The 20,280-nt window shown below is 38.1% G+C and overlaps 3 protein-coding genes and 2 non-coding genes across 6 annotated transcripts; 4 read left to right on the top strand and 1 right to left on the bottom strand.

Annotated features, from left to right (window-relative positions):
- Window positions 1-3,456: 3,456 nt before the first annotated feature.
- Window positions 3,457-4,227, top strand: LOC121796553 (protein BIG GRAIN 1-like E). The gene has a single exon (XM_042195376.1). The coding sequence runs from the start codon at window positions 3,457-3,459 to the stop codon at window positions 4,225-4,227; it is 771 nt and encodes a 256-aa protein (XP_042051310.1).
- A 1,471-nt stretch (window positions 4,228-5,698) lies between these two features.
- Window positions 5,699-5,770, top strand: TRNAD-GUC. The gene has a single exon. It is a non-coding gene; the product is annotated as a tRNA-Asp (tRNA).
- A 281-nt stretch (window positions 5,771-6,051) lies between these two features.
- LOC121796196 lies at window positions 6,052-12,449 on the top strand. 2 transcript variants are annotated; one of them, XM_042194970.1, is made up of 14 exons: window positions 6,052-6,312; window positions 6,900-7,007; window positions 7,093-7,221; window positions 7,324-7,887; window positions 8,010-8,142; window positions 8,264-8,617; window positions 8,772-9,038; window positions 9,585-10,060; window positions 10,165-10,250; window positions 10,332-10,550; window positions 10,774-10,902; window positions 11,259-11,612; window positions 11,726-11,844; window positions 12,155-12,449. In XM_042194970.1, exons 1-14 carry the CDS (start codon window positions 6,208-6,210, stop codon window positions 12,244-12,246), a joined length of 3,135 nt encoding a protein of 1,044 aa, XP_042050904.1. In that variant the 5' UTR covers window positions 6,052-6,207; the 3' UTR covers window positions 12,247-12,449. The 2 variants fall into 2 exon arrangements, with proteins under 2 accessions (XP_042050904.1, XP_042050905.1); XM_042194971.1 differs by having other exon boundaries at window positions 6,053-6,312; window positions 8,267-8,617.
- Window positions 12,450-15,314: 2,865 nt separating this feature from the next.
- Window positions 15,315-17,729, bottom strand: LOC121796552. Its single transcript, XM_042195375.1, has 2 exons — window positions 17,476-17,729; window positions 15,315-17,334 (listed from the first exon to the last, which is right to left on the bottom strand). Exons 1-2 carry the CDS (start codon window positions 17,727-17,729, stop codon window positions 15,315-15,317), a joined length of 2,274 nt encoding a protein of 757 aa, XP_042051309.1.
- On the top strand, window positions 17,062-17,168 carry LOC121797544. Its single transcript, XR_006049906.1, has one exon. It is a non-coding gene; the product is annotated as a small nucleolar RNA R71 (small nucleolar RNA).
- Window positions 17,730-20,280: the final 2,551 nt, after the last annotated feature.

Raw genomic sequence — 20,280 nt, 5'->3', positions numbered from 1 at the left:
TAATAGTATATTTTTTTCTATATCTAAAATTAATTTATTCAAAACACACACTTACTTTAATAATTATAATATAAAATTAACATTTTTTAATTTCTTCTGATTTTAGTTTATAATTAAATTTTCAACCTTATTATTCTTATTCCAATTATTTTAAAAATTTTAAAATTGGGGATGTCACGGAAAAATTATATACCTTGCGTCCATTATATGAGTTTTTTAATACACTAGTAAAATTGAAGAAAGATAGAAATAAAAAGTTATTGAATATTGTTAGTAGAGAATGATGTGCACCTCAAAAAAGAGAATAATAGTTTAAAAATTAGAGTTTATTTTATAGGACAGACTTGCAAACTGGTCTATTTTTATGTGATAGGAGTGAATATTTATTTATTAAAATATTAATACTCGTAGGAATTATTGAAATTAAATATATATTTATATAAATTTATATTAAACAATTATTTAAATATTTTTAATCTGGTTCAACCCCACGATATCTAGTTTCTGGATCCGCCATTGCATCGGCTCGGCCTTGCTTCTTGGCGAATGGAAGTAATGAATAAGTATTTATAGCATCAATTAAAAGGTACACCTCCTAAAGCATAAGGTATTGTTGTTGGTGGACATATTTAATTTGGATTATGATGTCTTACCATTGAGCATATTTTACTAACCTAGGCATGGCCCAATTGTGCCCTATATGCAAGAGCAGATCAAAATCTTGATAAGGTGTTGGGATACTTCTTTTTTCTTTGGCTCACAATTGACATCAAACAACTTGTGACATAAAATTGGTCATGGGCTTCAGCCTTTTTTCAAATGCATGGTTCACACTAAAAGAAAGCAACCTAACATGTTGTATCATGTATTTGAACTAGATTAGAAGTGCATAGCGACGAGAGAGTACAACAACAATAGCCAGGGTGGCAACATCACAGGACGATGACACGTGTCAGGTGAAGGGCCCATGGAAAAGGCATCCAAGTCCAACCATTCGGTTTGATTTGGTTTGGTATGTTCAATTTTGAAATAAAACCGGTTCGATTTTTAGTGTATTACTATTTTTAATTTCGAATTTCATTATTTGAATCCAAATTATATAACAAAATTAACATTTTTGGGGGTTTTAAGTTTAATAATATGCTTTGTCCAGTCCTAATCATGATCACACTTAAGTTAGGATAAATTTAATAGGGTTACCCTAACTTAGGTAGGCTCTTGAAGAGGTGTTTGGCAATCATAATCTATATGTTGAGTGTATGAGATAGGCATGATAATGACTTGATTAGGGCAAGGATTAGACATAAAATTTATCCAGCAAAAAGAAGTGGCTCGTGTGCATCGTTCGTTTCTAGGGTTTATGAAGGTTAGGTGAAAGTTAATATATCACGTGTATTGTAGCGTTACATGATTATATTATCTTATTTTATTATTAGTTTGTCGTTTCTTTTTATTCTGTCTTGGTTGAGTATATATTACCTGGATATTAGATGGTTTTGCATGTATGTCTAGACTCTAGTGTCAATTAATTACTAAATTTAATTTTGATCTATGACGAAGTGGCATGATTTACATTGAATTAATAGTTATTAATTAGTAACTGTAAAAAAAGTGGGTATATATTGACTGAATGCATATCGCCTAATATAAAAAATCTACTACAAGTTTCATTTTTTAATTAAATCTTACCTTTGATAAAAGTATTTGAGAATTGTGATAATCGGTATAAACCCCTAAACAAAAAAAAGGTAATAATGTCAATTTTCCGAAATTATGAATTAACACGCGAACGAAGTTGCTTTTAAGTAGTAGTGGTAGTAGTAACATTTAATTAAAGTCGAATTTTGCTGTGTACTGTGTAGAGACAAAGGTTATGATGCAAATTAGTGTAAGTGTGTGAAATAAAATGGTTTTAGTAACAGTGATGAATGGAATGTCTAAGAAAATTAAAATAGTGATGAATAGAATATATGGTGTTGTTCTATGTTTTCCACAATGCACATGACTTAAGTAGCAATAATCATACAACTTTTTAAACATTACATTTGCAAGATACATCATGTTTTATTATTCAGTTTTTTTTGGCAATTAAATTTCTAGTTAAGTTTAATTAATTTGGGCAAATTTTGTCTAGTGTGTACTGCTCGAATTCGTCTTGCCGATTATCAATGTTAAAAATCCGCAAGGTGATGTACAAAAGTGAGTAGATTTAAGTTGTGTAATAATTTCACACTACAAAGACAATTAATCTAAATGAATACTAAATTTAAAAACTATCATGGCTTGCACTACTACCAAAAAGTAAATCTTTTAATTAGCGAAGCATGTTAGGATTTGTGTCACGCTTTAATAAATAAACAGAATTTTCTACAACATATTATGTGATAATTGCATTAATTACACTCGTGCCCGTAAAAATAAATACTAGTAATGATATATAATGATATCTGTTTTCACAAACAATGTAAACACAAACACAATTAAAACTTGTACCAAAAAGTTATTGTGAAATTGTGGACTACAAAAGTTCCAGGGAATGCAAGTAATGAAATCAAACTTTTAAATCTTGGAATAGCTTACTATATAGTTTCATTAATTGTTTATGCACTGCAACTAAGACATTTTGAATTTGATAGACAATTAGAAAAGAAATTTACTTGAATTTTTTTTTATGAAATGGAAACTGCTGGAATATATTAAAAAATAGGCTTATCTCCTTATCTGATATATCCACAATCAAAGCAGATGGATGTATTCATTGTACAAATTAGCTAATTCCACTACCACTTAAATCTCAAAGCCCCACCAATTTTTTTAATTAAAGCCTTATTGTTAAAAATCAAGGGATCAAGATAATGAACATCCAAAGAAACATATCTTCTTTGCTCCCCACAATCTTTTGATTTCAAAACATGTCTAAGGATAAAAAGTTTCATTCCTAAACTCAATACAAGTACTAATTAATGTAATTACAATTAAGCTCTTCGAAAAAAAAGAATATTTGTTTTATTGTATAATTTGTAATTTTGTATGGATGATAAAATGATTTTAAAACTTACCATTGCAAACAAAATGGGAAAATTACATGTTATAAAACAACATACCTTATTTCAATATGTATGACAAAAATAAGGCCGGATATAACCAAAAATATAATCAGCAACAAATTAAAAATAAAAGCAAGCTTGAAAAAGGAAAAACGATAATCTCATAAAAGTAAAAAGTGGACCTTATCTAGAAAATCATTTCGAAGTAAACCTTTTTCCACATATCTCCACAACCATAATTCCCATAGTTTCGTACATTAATTAATACTAATGTCCTATATTTTCAAACATAAATATATTAATAATATACACATACTCACACATATAAATATAGTATCACTAACATGCTAAATCCTTCACACCTAAAGAAAAGGGGAAAAATTAGGTTTATTTGTAAACACCAAAAATCATGTCAGTTACGTCCAAAAATTCCTCCCACCGGCGGAAGGACTCCGGCGAGATCGTAGTTTTCGACGCGGCCCGTTACTTCGCTGGCATTGATGAGAACCCATGCTACCACAGCTTCTCTTCCTCCGCTGCCTCCCGAATGAGCCTAGACATGCCGGCGATCAACGCACACAATCTCCAGTCGATTCAGAAGCAATATTTGATGAGAGAGAAGAAGAAATGCAGGCAGCCGAGCTCCCCCGGCGGCCGGCTCGCCACGTTCTTGAATTCTCTCTTCAATCAGGCGAATTCGAAGAAGAAGAAGAAATCGAAGACGAGCGCCGCCGTCGATGACGCCGGAGACGATCATGATCGGAGAAGGAGCAGCATCAGCCATTTCAGAATTACGGAGAGTTATTGCGATTCGAAATCGGCGGATTCCGGCGGTGCAGCGCCGCCGTGTTACGCCAATACACCGACGAAAACGTCGTACGCGGATTTGAAGGGCTTTTCCGATCACCAGAAGGCGGCTTCTCAGCTTAAAAATGGGAAAATTGGGAACGGGCGGCTGAGATTCAACAACGGGAGCTTTAGAAACCCTACGACGAAATGGACGGCTGATGATGAAGATGATCAAAGGAAATTTGATGATGGCGAAGATTCGGATTCGAGTTCGGATCTATTTGATTTGCCCAACTTGGATTTTTGCTCGACCGGTTTGCCCGTTTATGGGACTACGGATATGGATCGGATCCGAATCGGAGCTCCACTTTCCAGCGCAGCGGCAGTGTAAAGCTATTTACGCAACGCCTTTTTTTTATATTGAATTTGCTATGTTGATTTTTTTTGTTTATTTATTTGAATGGTGTATAGTACTGGCTTTCTTTATCGTGATTGGATATTTGGAATTGGAAATGATTTTTGTGAAAAAAATATCTCGATAAGGATTTCACTTTTTTACAACTTTTATCTTTTGTCAACATTTTATCATGAGTTAACTTTCTATCATTTTCTTGGCTAGCTTTTGGAAGAAATGTGATCGAAGTGCTCTTTTTGAATCATTTTGATGATAATGATTGTGAATCATGAAATATGTTAAACCATCATTGCACCAAATTGCGAGTAATTTTGGCGATATATATCATATATACCAAATACGTTAGGCATTATTCTTCCTTTGACGCAATTAAAGGCAAATCGATCAAGAAGAAAATTAAATGAACACAAACTGATGGTTTCAAAAGTAAATAAATATTGGTTGATGTAATAAATGTTGGGGTACAAACCCATCCCACATCGGATGAGGGAGGGAAGTTGGAAGGTGTATATAATTCATGTTCAACCCCAATTAGTTTGAGGCCTTTTGGGAGTGACCCAAAAACAAATCCGTGCGGGCTTGACCCAAAGCGGACAATATCAAACTAATGTTGCAGTCGACGATCCTAACAAGTGGTATCAGAGCCTAGGTGGCTATGGGTTGTGCCTGGATGAGCCCCGGTTAGGGTCGGGCCGTGAAGGACTCGGGTTAGAGTCGGGCCCAGGATGACCCCAGGGGCCAGGGCTGGAACAACCCATGTTCGTGTCGACTGCGTTCCCGATGTGGTCTCGGTTTGAGGGGAGGTTTGTTGGGGTACAAACCCATCCCACATCGGATGAGGGTGGGAAGTTGGAATGTGTATATAATTCATGTCCAACCCCAATTAGTTTGAGGCCTTTTGGGAGTGACCCAAAAACAAATTCGTGCGGGCTTGACCCAAAACGGACAATATCAAACTAATGTTGCAGTCGACGATCCTAACAATAAACAAGTAAAAAGAGAAGATGAATAACGAAAACCTAACCTAACACATGGAAAACTCCATTAAATTCTACTATTGATGTTGTCACGACCACATATATATCATAACTCCACTCCATTTCTTTGGGATTGAGGTTTTCTCCCCTTCTTTGTTTGCTATCCATTCCTGGCAATGATCATCAACCACCTCCCTTTTTTACGCTAGCGACAATCTTCTTGCGACCCCACGAGTTCGGTTTCATATCCGTCATTGCGCGCACGCATACACATGCCTACAATATTCGAAAGACTTGAACTCTTTATAACATACTGGAATGGTTAGAAAATTATCCCTCTTTTGAAGATGTAATATGATATGATCGGAATTGGATGAATTTGTTGAAGGTGGGAAAAATGTTGGTTTATCTGATCTAATGTTGCTCATTCTCTTTATAGAATGTAATATTCTGATCAACCTAGCAACTAAGTCGTTGTAGTATAGTGGTAAGTATTCCCGCCTGTCACGCGGGTGACCCGGGTTCGATCCCCGGCAACGGCGCTTCAATATTTTTCATACATTTTTTCAAATATTTTTGTTAAATGTGACCCGGGTTCAATCCCCGGCAACGGCGCATGTATTTTTTTCATACATTTTTTCAAATATTTTTGTTATTTAACAAAAGAATAAATTTCTCATATTAACTCTTTTTTCCTGATTAATGTTCAAATTTTTTGGTGGTGAATGATGCTTCTGAAATCAACTTTATATTTTTGTAAACGAAATTTATGGAATAGAAAAAAAAATATAGGTTTGAAAAAGCAAATTAAAACAAGTTTATTGAGTTTGAAATATGGCGCGAGTACCAATTTACCAGCCGTGGTGGAACGATTCATTCCCGCCTTCTCTCTCTCTCACACGCACCACACACACAGAGACACTATCTAGCTCAAATTCTCTACACACAGACACTTAGATCGACGATTTTGTTCGTGTTAATGGGGAAAACAAGGAAGGATGATAAATCTGACGACATTGAAATAATATCAATCGGAAAGCTTTACAATGGTGCCTGGGATAAGAAGTATTGGAGTTCATCTAGGGTTTGATTTTATCTTTCTAGTACTAATTATATCTTTGATTTTCTGCCGTTCTCTTGATTCCGATTTACTAATTACAAGGCATTTAGCTTCAATTTCAGTAGAAACGCATGTGATTTATTTTCGCTCTCCACTTCTGTTTTCACCCGACTATGTGTTGGAATTCCATTTTTTATAGATTCACTAATTCAATTTCATCCATATTAGATCAAATTGTTTTGGTTTAGACTAGATTTGCTTTCAGAAATGAAGAGTACTATGGAGTATGTTTTATTTGTAATGTTGTTTGAGTGTTTAATTGATTGTACCGAAATGCATGTGGTTTACATATGATATGTGGTGCAGCAAGAGACGCAATTCATTTGGCAACTCTATGATGACCGTCTTTTATGTTATTTTCCTTTATGCATTGAGTTCTAGTAACACAGTAGTTGTTCTTTACTTGTGACTTGTGAGCACCACAATTTTTAAGGAGCTTGTGTTAACCTAGTTATTTAGATGAGGAGTGTTGCAGCTGTCTACACTTATGCTTAGTGTTCGGTGTTGCAAATCTCTGACATTTGTATTTGATAGTTCGTCTCATTTTTCAGGGTAAAGACCGCTACCCTTATCCTGTTGGTTACAAATCGGTGAGGACTCAAAATGGGATCACCTACTCAATGGAAATTATTGAGGGTCTTAAAGGCCCATTGTTTAAGGTTAGTAGGCATAGAAATCTGGTGCAGTTTTACATCATGTATATGACCATGTGATAGTCTAATAAGATTGGATTTCATCATACAGATCAGTTCTACTGACGGCAAGTTGTGTTCTGGAGACACGCCAGAGATTGCATGGGAACGTTTTCAGAAGAAGGGTTCTTCAAAGGCGTTGCATGCAAGGAGATTTTCGTGTAAGATAGATGCAGTAGAGGTACATCTACTTAACTACTTTACCTTTGCTTTTAAGTACTCCCTTCTTCTTGGGTGGATAGCCAACTCAATATGACTTTCCTCTGTTTTATGCAACATGCAGTTTTTTGGATTCAAAAACACATTTGTTCTGAGGTTACTGAGGGAATTGGCCACTAATGTTGGTGGGCCTGCTGAACAGAGTTTGATCATATCAAACTTTTCAGCTGGATCTCACGAGGCTAATTATCAGCTGCAAGGTGAACCATCAGCTCCTGATCCTGGACCTGATTCGCTGTCATGTTTGGTCATTTCACAGGCTAAAGGGAAGAGAAGCAGAAATGGTCGACGAAGACTTAATGGGACTCCTTTAGAACTACTTCAGAAGGAAGAACACACTAAGAATGGTAGCTATTCAACCTCCAAGCAGATAGATCAATCAAATAATAGAAGCGCTGATCTTTCAACTTTTGCTGCTGCAAACGAGGTCCCTGGGGTTTGTTATACTCCAGGGTCGTTAAGGCCACAAAAATGTATACCTATTGCTGACGGAGGTGTAAAGTTGAATACTCTCGACAAATTTGATCATCCAAATATAGGGGAGTTCCTTTCTGAAGGAAAAAAACTAACTAGTTCTGTGAACCATATAGAAACCAATATTGATAACCTGCATAAACAACAAGAATCTGTAAGTTTATTTATGATGTTAAAGTTAATATATTTTCTGTAATACTTTTTCATCCATGATTGAGGGGAAAATTTATGTGTAGCTAGATCATAAATCTAATTATCTTTGTATATTCATGATAGAGTGGTGGTGCCTCATGTACTGGGGTCCAAAATAACATAATACCAGAAGATAGAGATGGAGCAACTAATGTGCAGCATGACATACCGGTTGCCAGTGCTGATCTTTGCGTAGCTGACACTTTGGAATCTGGAGGTATTGTAGCTCTAATTTGTTTGGTTGCAGTTAAGCTATCTTACAAGCACTCACTGGCTAAAAGTGCTTTAGTTTCCTATTTTCCCCTAACTTTTTAGTAATGGCATACTTGTTTCTTTAGCAGATAGCTCTTCTGTTTCCTCCCAAAACAAAGATGTGTTTGAGCCCTCAACTGAGGAAGATGCAATTATCAATGTTGCTGAGAATCCTGAGGTTCTAGTGACTGACTCACTTCTGGAAGATGAAATAGTCAATGCTTCTTATAACACAAACTCAGAAAAGTGTGATGAGTGTGATGCTGAATCAGTTGGTGATGAAATAGCCAAGTCCATGATGGAAATTCTACTTCCTAGAGCAGTTCCTTTACTTAAAACATTCTCTAGAAAGAAAAAGAAAAGTAAAAAATCTTTGAATACTCAAAGATCTCATGAAAACAATGACATGCCCAGCCCTACCATGAATGATTCAACTACTGGTAAGGTGTTATGCTCTCACTTAACGAATCAGACAATTGTTTATTTTTAACCGAGGCACTTGCTTTGCTGCTTTCTTTGTGGATTCCTCAGGTTTGTTATAAACCCAATATAATCAGTCCTGATATTTATAATTTTATTTTACAAACTTGCCAGTGAAAGGGCTAGTTGAGCATTCAGCTATGCAGAGGAAGAATGAAAAGGCATGTATCCCCTGTGCTGTTCGTGATTCAGCTGTGCACTCTGTCAACTTAGACCCTGTGGTGCCTGATAGTTTTGATAATTATAGTACTCAGGAGTTGCTTCTTCAAGCTGATGCTGTCCAATCTAGGCAATTTTCACATGATCTATACTCTCCCGCACAGATGCCAATCAATGGTGAAATGTGTGGCCTCCCTTGTCATAGTGGAATTAGCAACCCTGGTATATCTTTTCATTGTTACCTTTTTAAGAGGCCTAAAATTGGTAATGGTTTCGAATCAAAATTTTCTATTGGTGTTGGCAAAATTTCTGTTTGGAATATGGACTAGATAAGGGCATTTGGTTTGCATATTGTGCTTGAGACTCATTTTCAATTAGTGAGATCATAAAACAGTTTCTGAAGTATTATCGATTATATATAGCATTGTACTCAAGGTCAGCATATAGAACAGTTGAATTTATATTAACCAAAAACCTAAAGAATTAATCTCTGAATTTCATTGCTTGAAGCTTCAGCTGCTCTCATCCACAGTAGTCTTAGTTTACTGTTAAGTATGCTGGGTTCTCTCATCCACAGTAGTCCTGTTTAATTCTAATTTTCACTGATGAACCTAAATTTTGGGCTCAAATTCCCTGAGTTTGAAACTTAGAGCTTTGTACCTATATAACTTAGGATTCTGAAACAGTGTAACTCATGTCAAGAGATGTAAAAAAGGTCCTGTTTAACTAATACAGTCATTGATAAAGTGATATGGAATGCATATGCAGATACTGGGAAGGCTGATCTTACATCAAAGGCTGTAGCAGATGCTGTCTCTCGTGAAGTTACTGCCAACTCAAAGCAAGCCAGATTTGACAACTCATCCATTGATAACATGATACCAACTACAGATTGTGAGAATGCACCCTCAAATCTACAATTACCAACTACAAGTTCCTCCACTCTGACTGGAAACGTCAAAATGAGTGATGATTCAAGGTCAAACATCCAACACAAACTGAAGTCACAGGGTGATCTTGGGCTTTTTGCATGCTACATTCACCCCATGCCGATTTCAATGGTGCAGTTGATTGTCAAAGAGAATGAGATTTTCACATGTGTTAAATGTGGATACTCAGAGCACAAGGATGATATCCTCTTGGTTTACAAAACCTCAAAGAGAGGAGAAAATATGGGGTGTCCTTCATTAGTTGGTCATGTGCCAATATCCTCACAAATTTCCAAAGATACAACTGGCAGAGATGTAAGATGAATGATGATATCATTTTTCCTTGTTCCTTTCTTTTCCTGATGTTATTACTTTGACTTGCTCATTTCAGAATATTTAATTTATGACTTGTTTTACAGATTGCCTCTGAGAGATCTTTATTGCAATTTACTCCAGATGGTGAATCGCTTGTTTTACTAAACAGCATTAAAATCCCTCACTGCAGGTAATATGGTTCCACATATGGCCCATTCTGTACACACATACCTACATTATTCTTAAACTAACTTTGTGCTTTTGCTTATAGGGAGGGTAAATTGGAGTGTTTGTGCTCTGCTTGTACTTCAGATGGCTTTGAGAAGAATGCAGTTAAAATTGTGAAATTAAACAGTGGATATGCCTCACTGGTAACAAGACTGAAAACAGCTCAAGGTGTTTGTAGTTTATTAGTTTGTGAACCTAATTTCCTTCTGGCAGCCGAGGAGGATGGGAAGCTAAAGCTGTGGGACATGAACTTCGCATGGAGGTGATTCAATGCATTTCCTTTCTGTAAAAATCACATCAAGCTCAAGCTATGGAAACTGAGCAGTGTTGACAGTTGATAATTTTTATGGCATGGTTCTCATGACTTTGGTTGAATGCATTGACTCTGATAAAATGCTTAATTATGTCTCAATGATTTTGATGTTTATTTTTCATCTCTGGATAATCTGTATTTCCTTGTAACTCTCGTGCTTCCTAATATGTAGTGGACAGAAAGAAGATTGGAATTTGCCTACATTTGACTGCATGTTTCCTTGTATAGTGGAGATGAAAAAAGTTCCAAAGTCTGCTGCTTTGATCATTGGCCACAATGGATTCGGGACATTTGGCATATGGTCTGTTTCCTTTTCCATTTTAGAAATATATCATACTGTCAGTTATTTCAACTATGTGCCATCTATCTGTTGTAGTTGGTTTTGCAATCCAATACCTGGTTTGATTTTATGCTTACTCACTTGAAAGCCTTGCATAAATTATGTCCATTGCTCAGTATGTATATTTTCTTCGGTGATAACTAAGAATTGAGCTCTGCTCGAACACTGAGATTCTTAAGTACTCTATTTCAGTTATGGGGCTTTGCAGCATGGAAAAATTTTTTCCTCGGAAATATTCTGATTAAACATGGACAGATTGGTCTCTTTTGCTTTTCACCAATATTCTGGTAAAAGAACAGTTTCTGCATCATGCACAGGGACATCGACAAGCACATCCTTGTGTCAAGGTTCTCTTGTGCAAACATGTCAGTTATGGAGTTTATCCCTGTCAGAATCTTCAGATGGCAAAGAAAAGGAGAGTATACGATGGAGGCATTGGTAGCTGAAATCATGGATGCCACAAAAATGTGGTCTTCCGGAAGAAGTGATAATCATCTCTTTTCAGCAGAGGATAAAGATGTTGCTGCTTGGCTTCTGATTTCAACCGCCTCTGACCTTGATGATGAATCTTATCATTCATGTGAGCAAGGAAAAGAAAATGCAGACAGATGTTGGAGGCTTGCTTTGTTGGTCAATAATATGGTGATCACTGGAAGCGTATTGGATGAAGGGTATATTTATTCTCTGAACTTTAAATATGAAAAATCAGTCAATCTAGGAAGTTCATTGCTTCCCATCCAAATCAACGATGTCTTCTCCTAATTGATAGAAATTCTCCCTGCAGAACTACTGCTGCTGCTGCCACATCTGCTGGTCATGGAATTATCGCGACACGCGATGGTCAAGTTTACATGTTGGAATTATCCACAGGGAAGAAGCTAGGAAACCTACAAACCTTCAAAGGTAACTTTCAGTCTATCTGGCATTCCAGCAGAAAGGCTTTTGGTCAACGTGAAGATGTTTAGTTTGTTGATTTAGACAAAATTAAAAAAGATGTTTTACTTGATGATTTTGCAAGTTATGCTATTTGAGTTTTTGTCAATTGACTAATATTTTCTCATCTTTGATCATCCTCATATTCATTCCTGCAATCCCTTCCAGTTTTATAGTAAAAAATCCTTGATCACTGTTTCTCCCTCCCCAGAATTCCCAGTCCATCAAAATCTTGTGGAGGAGCATCTGATTGAGGTCTGTATATGTATTCTTCTTTCAGGTAGCAGAGTTTCATGCATTACAACCAACACTTCGAACTTGGGAGCTTTGGCCATCGCTAGCGAAGCCCAGCTGCTGGTTTATCTAACATGATGAAGAAATCTTGCAATATTTATAGACATTGCAAGGTTTATAGACAGTCCAAAATATCAATAGGACTATATTGTACTAAGTCTTGATCATCTGACATAGCTGAGACTTTGATTCAATAAAGTGTCAACATGCATATACATATATGTACTGATGTGATATTTTAGAGTTCTTAATCAATGTATAAAGATTATCAAGTTCAATTATTTTAACTCTAATAATACTACACTACTGCAAGAATACAGTATCGTAGTAGTATTTCAAGTGTCGATCCACAGGGAGGCGAGATTGCTTACACTTAATATGACTACACAAAGTATAAAAAGATTTTGTTTTGATTTTGAGATGGTTAACTAACTTAAGCTACTGAAATGAGATTTTTGACACGAGAAAGACAGGTCACTCCAAGTTGCTCACTAAGCTTGCGTTGTTTTACACCATTTACAACGAAATATACGACGGGATTATAATTATCAACCTAATCGCGTGCACTGAACATGTCTACGACGTATAGTTCACAGTCAGCTGAACACTTGTTCCATGAACCAACTTTCAACGACTTTTAATTCCTGCGGGTGCGCGGGAATAAATGTCGTCTACTATAATCACTTACCTAATCCACTATCAATTTATCCCCTGAACAGTTCTAAATCGAAAGTATACCAACAAACGATCAATCCTAAGCTATGTTAAAGAGACAATAGTTAAGATTTAACAACACTACATCATTAGCCAAAAATGTAGCATTTTAATTATCAAACACATTGTTGGTATCAAACATACGATTCAAGGTGTTAAAACAAATACACAAGCCTAGATTACAACTCGGAGCAACAAAGAGAGCCTAGCCTATACACATGGTAGAATGTAGAAATAAAACCATAGGTGTGATGCTCTCGTCGAGTGGAGTCGGGATTCGGGAATGGATGGTCGGAATAATGGCCGGAATGCCTTCCTTCTCTTCTTCCTCTCCTCATTTCTCTCCCTCTGTCTTTTTCTCTGTCTCGTTCCCCTCCTCCAATTCGTTTTCCCAGCCTTTTTAATCCTTCAACCGCTGGGTCAACTGCAAAATCGCAGTTACGCGACTAAAACGCCCGACCGGGCGAATTCAAAGGAGGTAATCGCCCGACCGGGCGAAAGGCTACTGCATGGCCTCGCGGGAAACGCCCGACCGGGCGTTTAGTTGAAATCAGAACGCCCGACCGGGCGAACTTTCTGGACTCCGCATGCACAATATGAAAACGCCCGACCGGGCGTTTAGCGACATCAAAACGCCCGACCGGGCGAACTCTCTGGAATCTCAGCTATGCATTTCCGACGAACTTCCAGCTTCTAACACCCGAAACTACACTCAAAGCACGACTTGGTGAGTTATAATTAACATGAAATCCGGGGTAAAGAATAGGAAATAAGCTTCGCATCAAATACCCCCAAACTTAAGCTCTTGCTCGCCCCGAGCAAGGTACATTTTTTAGCACAAAAACTCAACGCAAGTCTACCCCGCAGAGAAATTTTCATCACAAAGAATCATGTAGGGACGTGAGTGACAAAATCTAAACCCCCAACATTTCCAATCGAGATTTTCCACTCTCAAGAACAATCACTCATCCCCCTAGAACGTCAAGTTAAGGTGCACTTCAAAATAAGTCCAAGCATGCGATCAACCAACTCAAACCATCATCATTGACTCATTAAGCAATACTAACCACATAGACTCACAGATTTCAAATCGAACCTCTTTAACTCTACCAAGTTCTTTACACAACCTCCACAAGCATCAACGATAAGGTCCAAGGTCTTATTTCAAGGTTGTAATGGGGCTAGGGACGAGGTAGGATAAGTATGGATAGTGAGCTCAAAGGCTACACATTTGAGTGCCAAAATCTTCCCTCCTACAACTTCCTTCCAAAGATTAACCAACGAAAAATTACAACCAAACCCACACTCCCCCAAACTTGAGATCTATTCCAGACGAGATTACACAAACAAACATAGAAGCTCTATCTTTATTTCATCAACTTATTTCTTTTTTTTTTTTTTTTTGTAAAGACCTCGACTTTTGTGAATTTGGAGGTCGTCTTTTTCTTTTTCTTGTTTTTTTTTTTCTTAGAACTTCATTCTTTTCACCTTCTATCAAGTCTAGAAATGTCTACTCTTTACAATTCACCACCCACACTCAAACTCAAACCACAAAGCTCAACTTGTATTTAGCACCCAAATAGTAGCAAGGTCTATCGATGAGGCTAAAATTAGGCTTATTTCAGTGGCTAAGTGTTTGGCTAAGTGTTTACACAAAGAATAAGAAATTAAGCTCAAGGTGGCTTCTAGGGGATCATTTGATGGACTAGGCATGTGATCATTTGGCCATGGAGTTTATCCTAGTGCCTTGTCCTCCCAAATCGTTAACACAAACGAACGCAAGCACTTCACTCGATAAAGCAAATCAATCCAAAATAATTTCCACAAGTCATGCGATTTTCATACTCTCCTCAACTTAAGAAATCGGATGTAATCACAACATGCTCTTTCAAATAAATTCATGCACCCATTCCATTCATCCTAAGCTTCAAAGATCAAGTAAGATCAAGTAAGATTTCCTAACCAGAAAGCCGAAGATAAAGCATGCACCCGTCAACTACATAGATTCAAAACATCTTTATCACGCAAAACACCCAAAAAACATACATCACAAATCATTCATAACCCCCCCAAACTTGAATGCATCATTGTCCTCAATGCATGCAAAGAAGACAAATAAAGTAAAGGGAAAGGAAACTCCCCCAAACTTGGCATGACGTCCATAGTGCATTCGGGTGGGAGGGTGGGTGTAAAAATCCTTTGCAGGTGTGCTTCCTCCTAAGCTCCAATCCTAACTCCCAGTTGCTCCTACAAAAAAAACAAAAACTACAAAAAGAAACACTCAATTCAAAATAAATGTTGGAGGAAAGAATTGAGCAAACAAAACCTCCAACATATGAAATCAAAAATAAAAACAAAAAAACTTGGGTTGCCTCCCAATCAGCGCCTTTGTTTATAGTCGTTGGCTCGACCTTCTTCATCCTTGTCTACCTCTATCCAGGCTCCAATAGGCGCTTCCCCGCCTTCTCTTGCTTGATCACCACATTCTCTCCATCTACTCGAAACATGACCTTATTTGTCTTGGTCTTTATCACAACATCACCGGTTGCTAAAAATGGCCTACCAAATAGGATAGGCATATCCTTGTCCTCTTCCATCTCTAGGACAATGAAGTCAACCGGGAGTACAAATCTATCAACCTTCACCAAGACATCCTCGATGATACCTTTTGGTTTCACAATTGAATGATCCGCCAATTGTAGGTCAATGTCGATTGGTTCAATCCTCGCTTCTAGACCGATTGACCGTGCGGTTTTCAGAGCCATCAATGATATTCCCGAGCCTTGATCAAGTAGGCACTTTGGGAACTCCTTATCTCCCATCTCACATGGGATCACACAGCTTCCAGGGTCTCTTCTCTTTGCCGGCATCTTTCCCTTCACAAATTGTGAGCCAAATGCGCTCAATATCACCACACCATCGTCTTGTATCTTCTCCTTTTTCACAATAAGATCCTTAAAAAACTTGGAGAATTTAGGAAAGTGTAGGAACAAATCCACCAGGGACACATCTACATTAACTTTCCTGATAATGTTCATCATCCAATCGAGTCCTTTCTCTTGAATTATTTTCCTACCCTTCTTCTTATTCTCGACTGGGAAAGGTGGTGGCGGGATAAAATCTGGAAAATTAAATGGACACTTCGGGTCCATTGCCGGACTTAGTGGATTCTTCTTGTGGATATCACTCATGGTTGACACTTCTTTTTCTTGTTGACATTCCCTAGCTTCGGTAGTAGCCCACTCAATCCCCTCGTCCGCCCCTGCGTGCGAGGTTTGTGAGCCAAACAACTTGTCCGCCCCTGCGTGCAAGATGTTCGAGCCATTTTGTGCATCTAGCATGATTGGAGACTCAAGATCCTTTCCACTTCTTAACTTAACTGCCTTGCACTGTTCAAAACCTTTAGGATTGGGCACCGTATCACTCGGGATAGCATTAGGAATTCTTGTGTGAGATGCTGTAGCAATCTGCCCAATTTGAGTCTCGAGATTCCTCAATGTAGCCTCCATCTGACCAAACTTCTCTACCGTCCTTTCTTTGAAGCTCTCATTCTCCTTTTGACTCTTGGTCATGAAGGAGAGTATCTGTCCCAATTGATCTTCTACCGATGGCTTCTTCTCATAACCCGGGGGTTGAGTGTTTGTCCTCCACTGGTTCCCCGAGTTGTTGCTAGGACCACTTTGATTCCAGTTCGATTGCTGAGGCCTCCAATTCTGCTGATTGCTGTATTGGATGCCTTGGTTAAACCCTTGGCCATTGTTGCCAATGTAGTTCACATCCTCGATTGGTGGTCCTTGAAGACTAGAGCATTGATCAGTATGATGCCCTCCTTGACACAATCCACATCTCATCACTGCCACTGCTTGGGGTTGAGGAGTCAGTTGCAGCGATTTCACTGCCTTTGTCATCGACGACATCTGGGTGCTTATATCTGCCAATTGAGCTTCAATTGCAGATACTCTCTCTGCATCCTTTGTAGCACCGAATGTGTCTCCTCCTTTCTCCGCTGCTCTCCTTGGGTTGTGCCAGTTCCGTTGATTGTTAGCCAACCTTTGGAATAAGGCTCTCACCTCCTCATGCGTTAAGTCATCCAGGTTTCCATTAGAGCCTGCAGTAACTAGTCCCGTGCCTTCATTGTTGAGTCCCTTGTAGAATTTCAAAAGGTCATGCCCCGGAGCTAGACCATGGCTCGGGCATTTCCTTATCAAGTCTGTGAATCTCTTCCAAGCTTCTGCAAAGGACTCATCATACTTTTGTTGGAAAGAAGTGATCTCTTCTCTCAATTTCTCGATCTTCATCGGGGAATTATATTCTAAGAGGAACAACGTCTTCAACTCTTGGAATGTTTCAATGTTGTAGCCCGGTATAGAGTCATACCAAGCTCTTGCTTTCTCCCTCAGAGAGAATGGGAATAAGACCCTCTTGATCAGATTGTGTTCCACATTCGGGGGTCTGTGAGAGTTCGTCAACTCGTAGAAGGCATTGAGGTGGCTCATCGGGTCTTCATCATCCCGTCCATGGAAAAGATTCCCCCCATTCACCAAACTAATGTAGTGAGGTGGAATGTTGATGTTGTTGTTCGCATAAGCAAACTCTCCGGGGTACTCAATTCCCGATCTAAGAGTGTCGCCAAACCTCACAACGTGTGGTGGGACAGCGTTGTTGTTATTATTGTCGGCCATCGACTCAGCTTCCAAATCACTGTCACTATTCTCAAACAATGGGTTATCTCTGATTGGACTCGGCGAATCCTGTTGAATTTCAAACCCGGCTGAACTTCCTGACCCTTTCCTTCTTTGATAACAGAGTAATCCGAAAGGCGGTGTACCCTGAGATCTCGTGTGCATTCACGACTTTCTTTTTTTTTTTTTTTTTTTAATCTACACAACAGAAAATACACCAAGCACAAGCACAATATATTTCCTAATTACCGAAAGCGAGACCTCTCGACAACTTCGGGGTAAGTACTATAAAAAGTGTGTGCTTAAGTGAAAAACTAAACTACCTAAAAACTAAACTAAGAGTTAGCTAAAAATTACCTAAAAAAAAAAAAACACTCCTTCGTCTTCAAGTCCGGACGTGGTAGATGGCTATCACACCGTAGAACACGAACAAAGTACCTATAAAACTCAAAAAGAAAAATCAAACAAAATAAAATAAAAACTAAAACAATTAAGCATAAACAAGCTATTGCCTCCCCGGCAACGGCGCCAAAACTTGATGTGATATTTTAGAGTTCTTAATCAATGTATAAAGATTATCAAGTTCAATTATTTTAACTCTAATAATACTACACTACTGCAAGAATACAGTATCGTAGTAGTATTTCAAGTGTCGATCTACAGGGAGGCGAGATTGCTTACACTTAATATGACTACACAAAGTATAAAAAGATTTTGTTTTGATTTTGAGATGGTTAACTAACTTAAGCTACTGAAATGAGATTTTTGACACGAGAAAGACAGGTCACTCCAAGTTGCTCACTAAGCTTGCGTTGTTTTACACCATTTACAATGAAATATACGACGGGATTATAATTATCAACCTAATCGCGTGCACTGAACATGTCTACGACGTATAGTTCACAGTCAGCTGAACACTTGTTCCATGAACCAACTTTCAACGACTTTTAATTCCTGCGGATGCGCGGGAATAAATGTCGTCTACTATAATCACTTACCTAATCCACTATCAATTTATCCCCTGAACAGTTCTAAATCGAAAGTATACCAACAAACGATCAATCCTAAGCTATGTTAAAGAGACAATAGTTAAGATTTAACAACACTACATCATTAGCCAAAAACGTAGCATTTTAATTATCAAACACATTGTTGGTATCAAACATACGATTCAAGGTGTTAAAACAAATACACAAGCCTAGATTACAACTCGGAGCAACAAAGAGAGCCTAGCCTATACACATGGTAGAATGTAGAAATAAAACCATAGGTGTGATGCTCTCGTCGAGTGGAGTCGGGATTCGGGAATGGATGGTCGGAATAATGGCCGGAATGCCTTCCTTCTCTTCTTCCTCTCCTCCTTTCTCTCTCTCTGTCTTTTTCTCTGTCTCGTTCCCCCCCTCCAATTCGTTTTCCCAGCCTTTTTAATCCTTCAACCGCTGGGTCAACTGCAAAATCGCAGTTACGCGACTAAAACGCCCGACCGGGCGAATTCAAAGGAGGTAATTGCCCGACCGGGCGAAAGGCTACTGCATGGCCTCGCGGGAAACGCCCGACCGGGCGTTTAGTTGAAATCAGAACGCCCGACCGGGCGAACTTTCTGGACTCCGCATGCACAATATGGAAACGCCCGACCGGGCGTTTAGCGACATCAAAACGCCCGACCGGGCGAACTCTCTGGAATCTCAGCTATGCATTTCCGACGAACTTCCAGCTTCTAACACCCGAAACTACACTCAAAGCACGACTTGGTGAGTTATAATTAACATGAAATCCGGGGTAAAGAATAGGAAATAAGCTTCGCATCATGTACATATCAGTATAATGGTATCTTATATTCAGTTTTCTTTGGACAATTCAGTCTATTCAAAGGAAGTCATAGTATAATTATACCTATTTAAAGTTGATGTTCGCATATTTGTTTTTCAAACTATGTTGAAAGTAGGGGTGGCGAAACGGGTTACCCGTGGGTACTTGCACCCGACAAGTCGGGTACCCATACCCGATTTTAGCTAAATTTGTTGTCCCAATACCCGCCCTGCAACATACCGGGATTACCCGATACCCGTGTCGGGTATCCCGTACCCGACATTGCTTGTACCCGTACCCGACCCGAAATCCTAATAAAAAATTTGAAAACCATAATAACCGTCAATGTTCCCTATTTTACTTTATTAATATCGATAGTAAACGTTGAATAGATTGAGAATAAAAGTGAGGAGACACTCTATAGTTAGTTCCGGTGAGTTTTCAATTGTATGTTCGTTGGAATATAAAAATGTTTTAAAAGAACTCTTAGATTATATAAAGTACTCCAAAAATGTTTTAAAAGAACTCTTAGATTATATAAAGTACTCCCATTATTCCGCCTTAATAGAGGCATTTCATTTTTTCCACTCATTTTGGAAAAATAATAGTAATATAAATACTCTTCTCTTCATTATTATCTCTTTTGCTTTATTTTTTCTCCATTCTAACTATTTATTTTTAATTTTTCAAAATGAGTGCATATATGGCTAATATTATTTAACTATTTACTTTTTTTATCTTCACTTTAACTATTTGAATCACCTATATTAATATGGAATGGGGGTGTATTAAAAGATGGAATATGACTAATACTAATAATAATTGGTATTATCGGGACTAACGGGTATACCCAGCGGGTAGCGGGTCGAGATGGGAATTACCCATTACCCGCTACCCATTTTGCCAC

This window comes from Salvia splendens, chromosome 3 (assembly GCF_004379255.2).
Source record: "Salvia splendens isolate huo1 chromosome 3, SspV2, whole genome shotgun sequence".
Taxonomy (NCBI): Eukaryota; Viridiplantae; Streptophyta; class Magnoliopsida; order Lamiales; family Lamiaceae; genus Salvia; species Salvia splendens.
Note: the sequence above shows the minus strand (reverse complement) of the source record. Positions and strands in the feature narration are given on the sequence as shown.

Bases quoted from the DNA above. Each gene is read 5' to 3' on its own strand.
- LOC121796196 (XM_042194970.1), top strand. From the start codon at position 6,208: ATGGGGAAAACAAGGAAGGATGATAAATCTGACGACATTGAAATAATA. The intron at 8,143-8,263 runs GTATTGTAGCTC...TTGTTTCTTTAG, and splicing joins TGACACTTTGGAATCTGGAG to CAGATAGCTCTTCTGTTTCC. The intron at 9,039-9,584 runs GTATATCTTTTC...ATGCATATGCAG, and splicing joins TAGTGGAATTAGCAACCCTG to ATACTGGGAAGGCTGATCTT.
- LOC121796552 (XM_042195375.1), bottom strand. From the start codon at position 17,729: ATGCACACGAGATCTCAGGGTACACCGCCTTTCGGATTACTCTGTTAT. The intron at 17,335-17,475 runs GTTTGCTTATGC...GAACTCTCACAG, and splicing joins GGAATTGAGTACCCCGGAGA to ACCCCCGAATGTGGAACACA.
- LOC121796553 (XM_042195376.1), top strand. From the start codon at position 3,457: ATGTCAGTTACGTCCAAAAATTCCTCCCACCGGCGGAAGGACTCCGGC.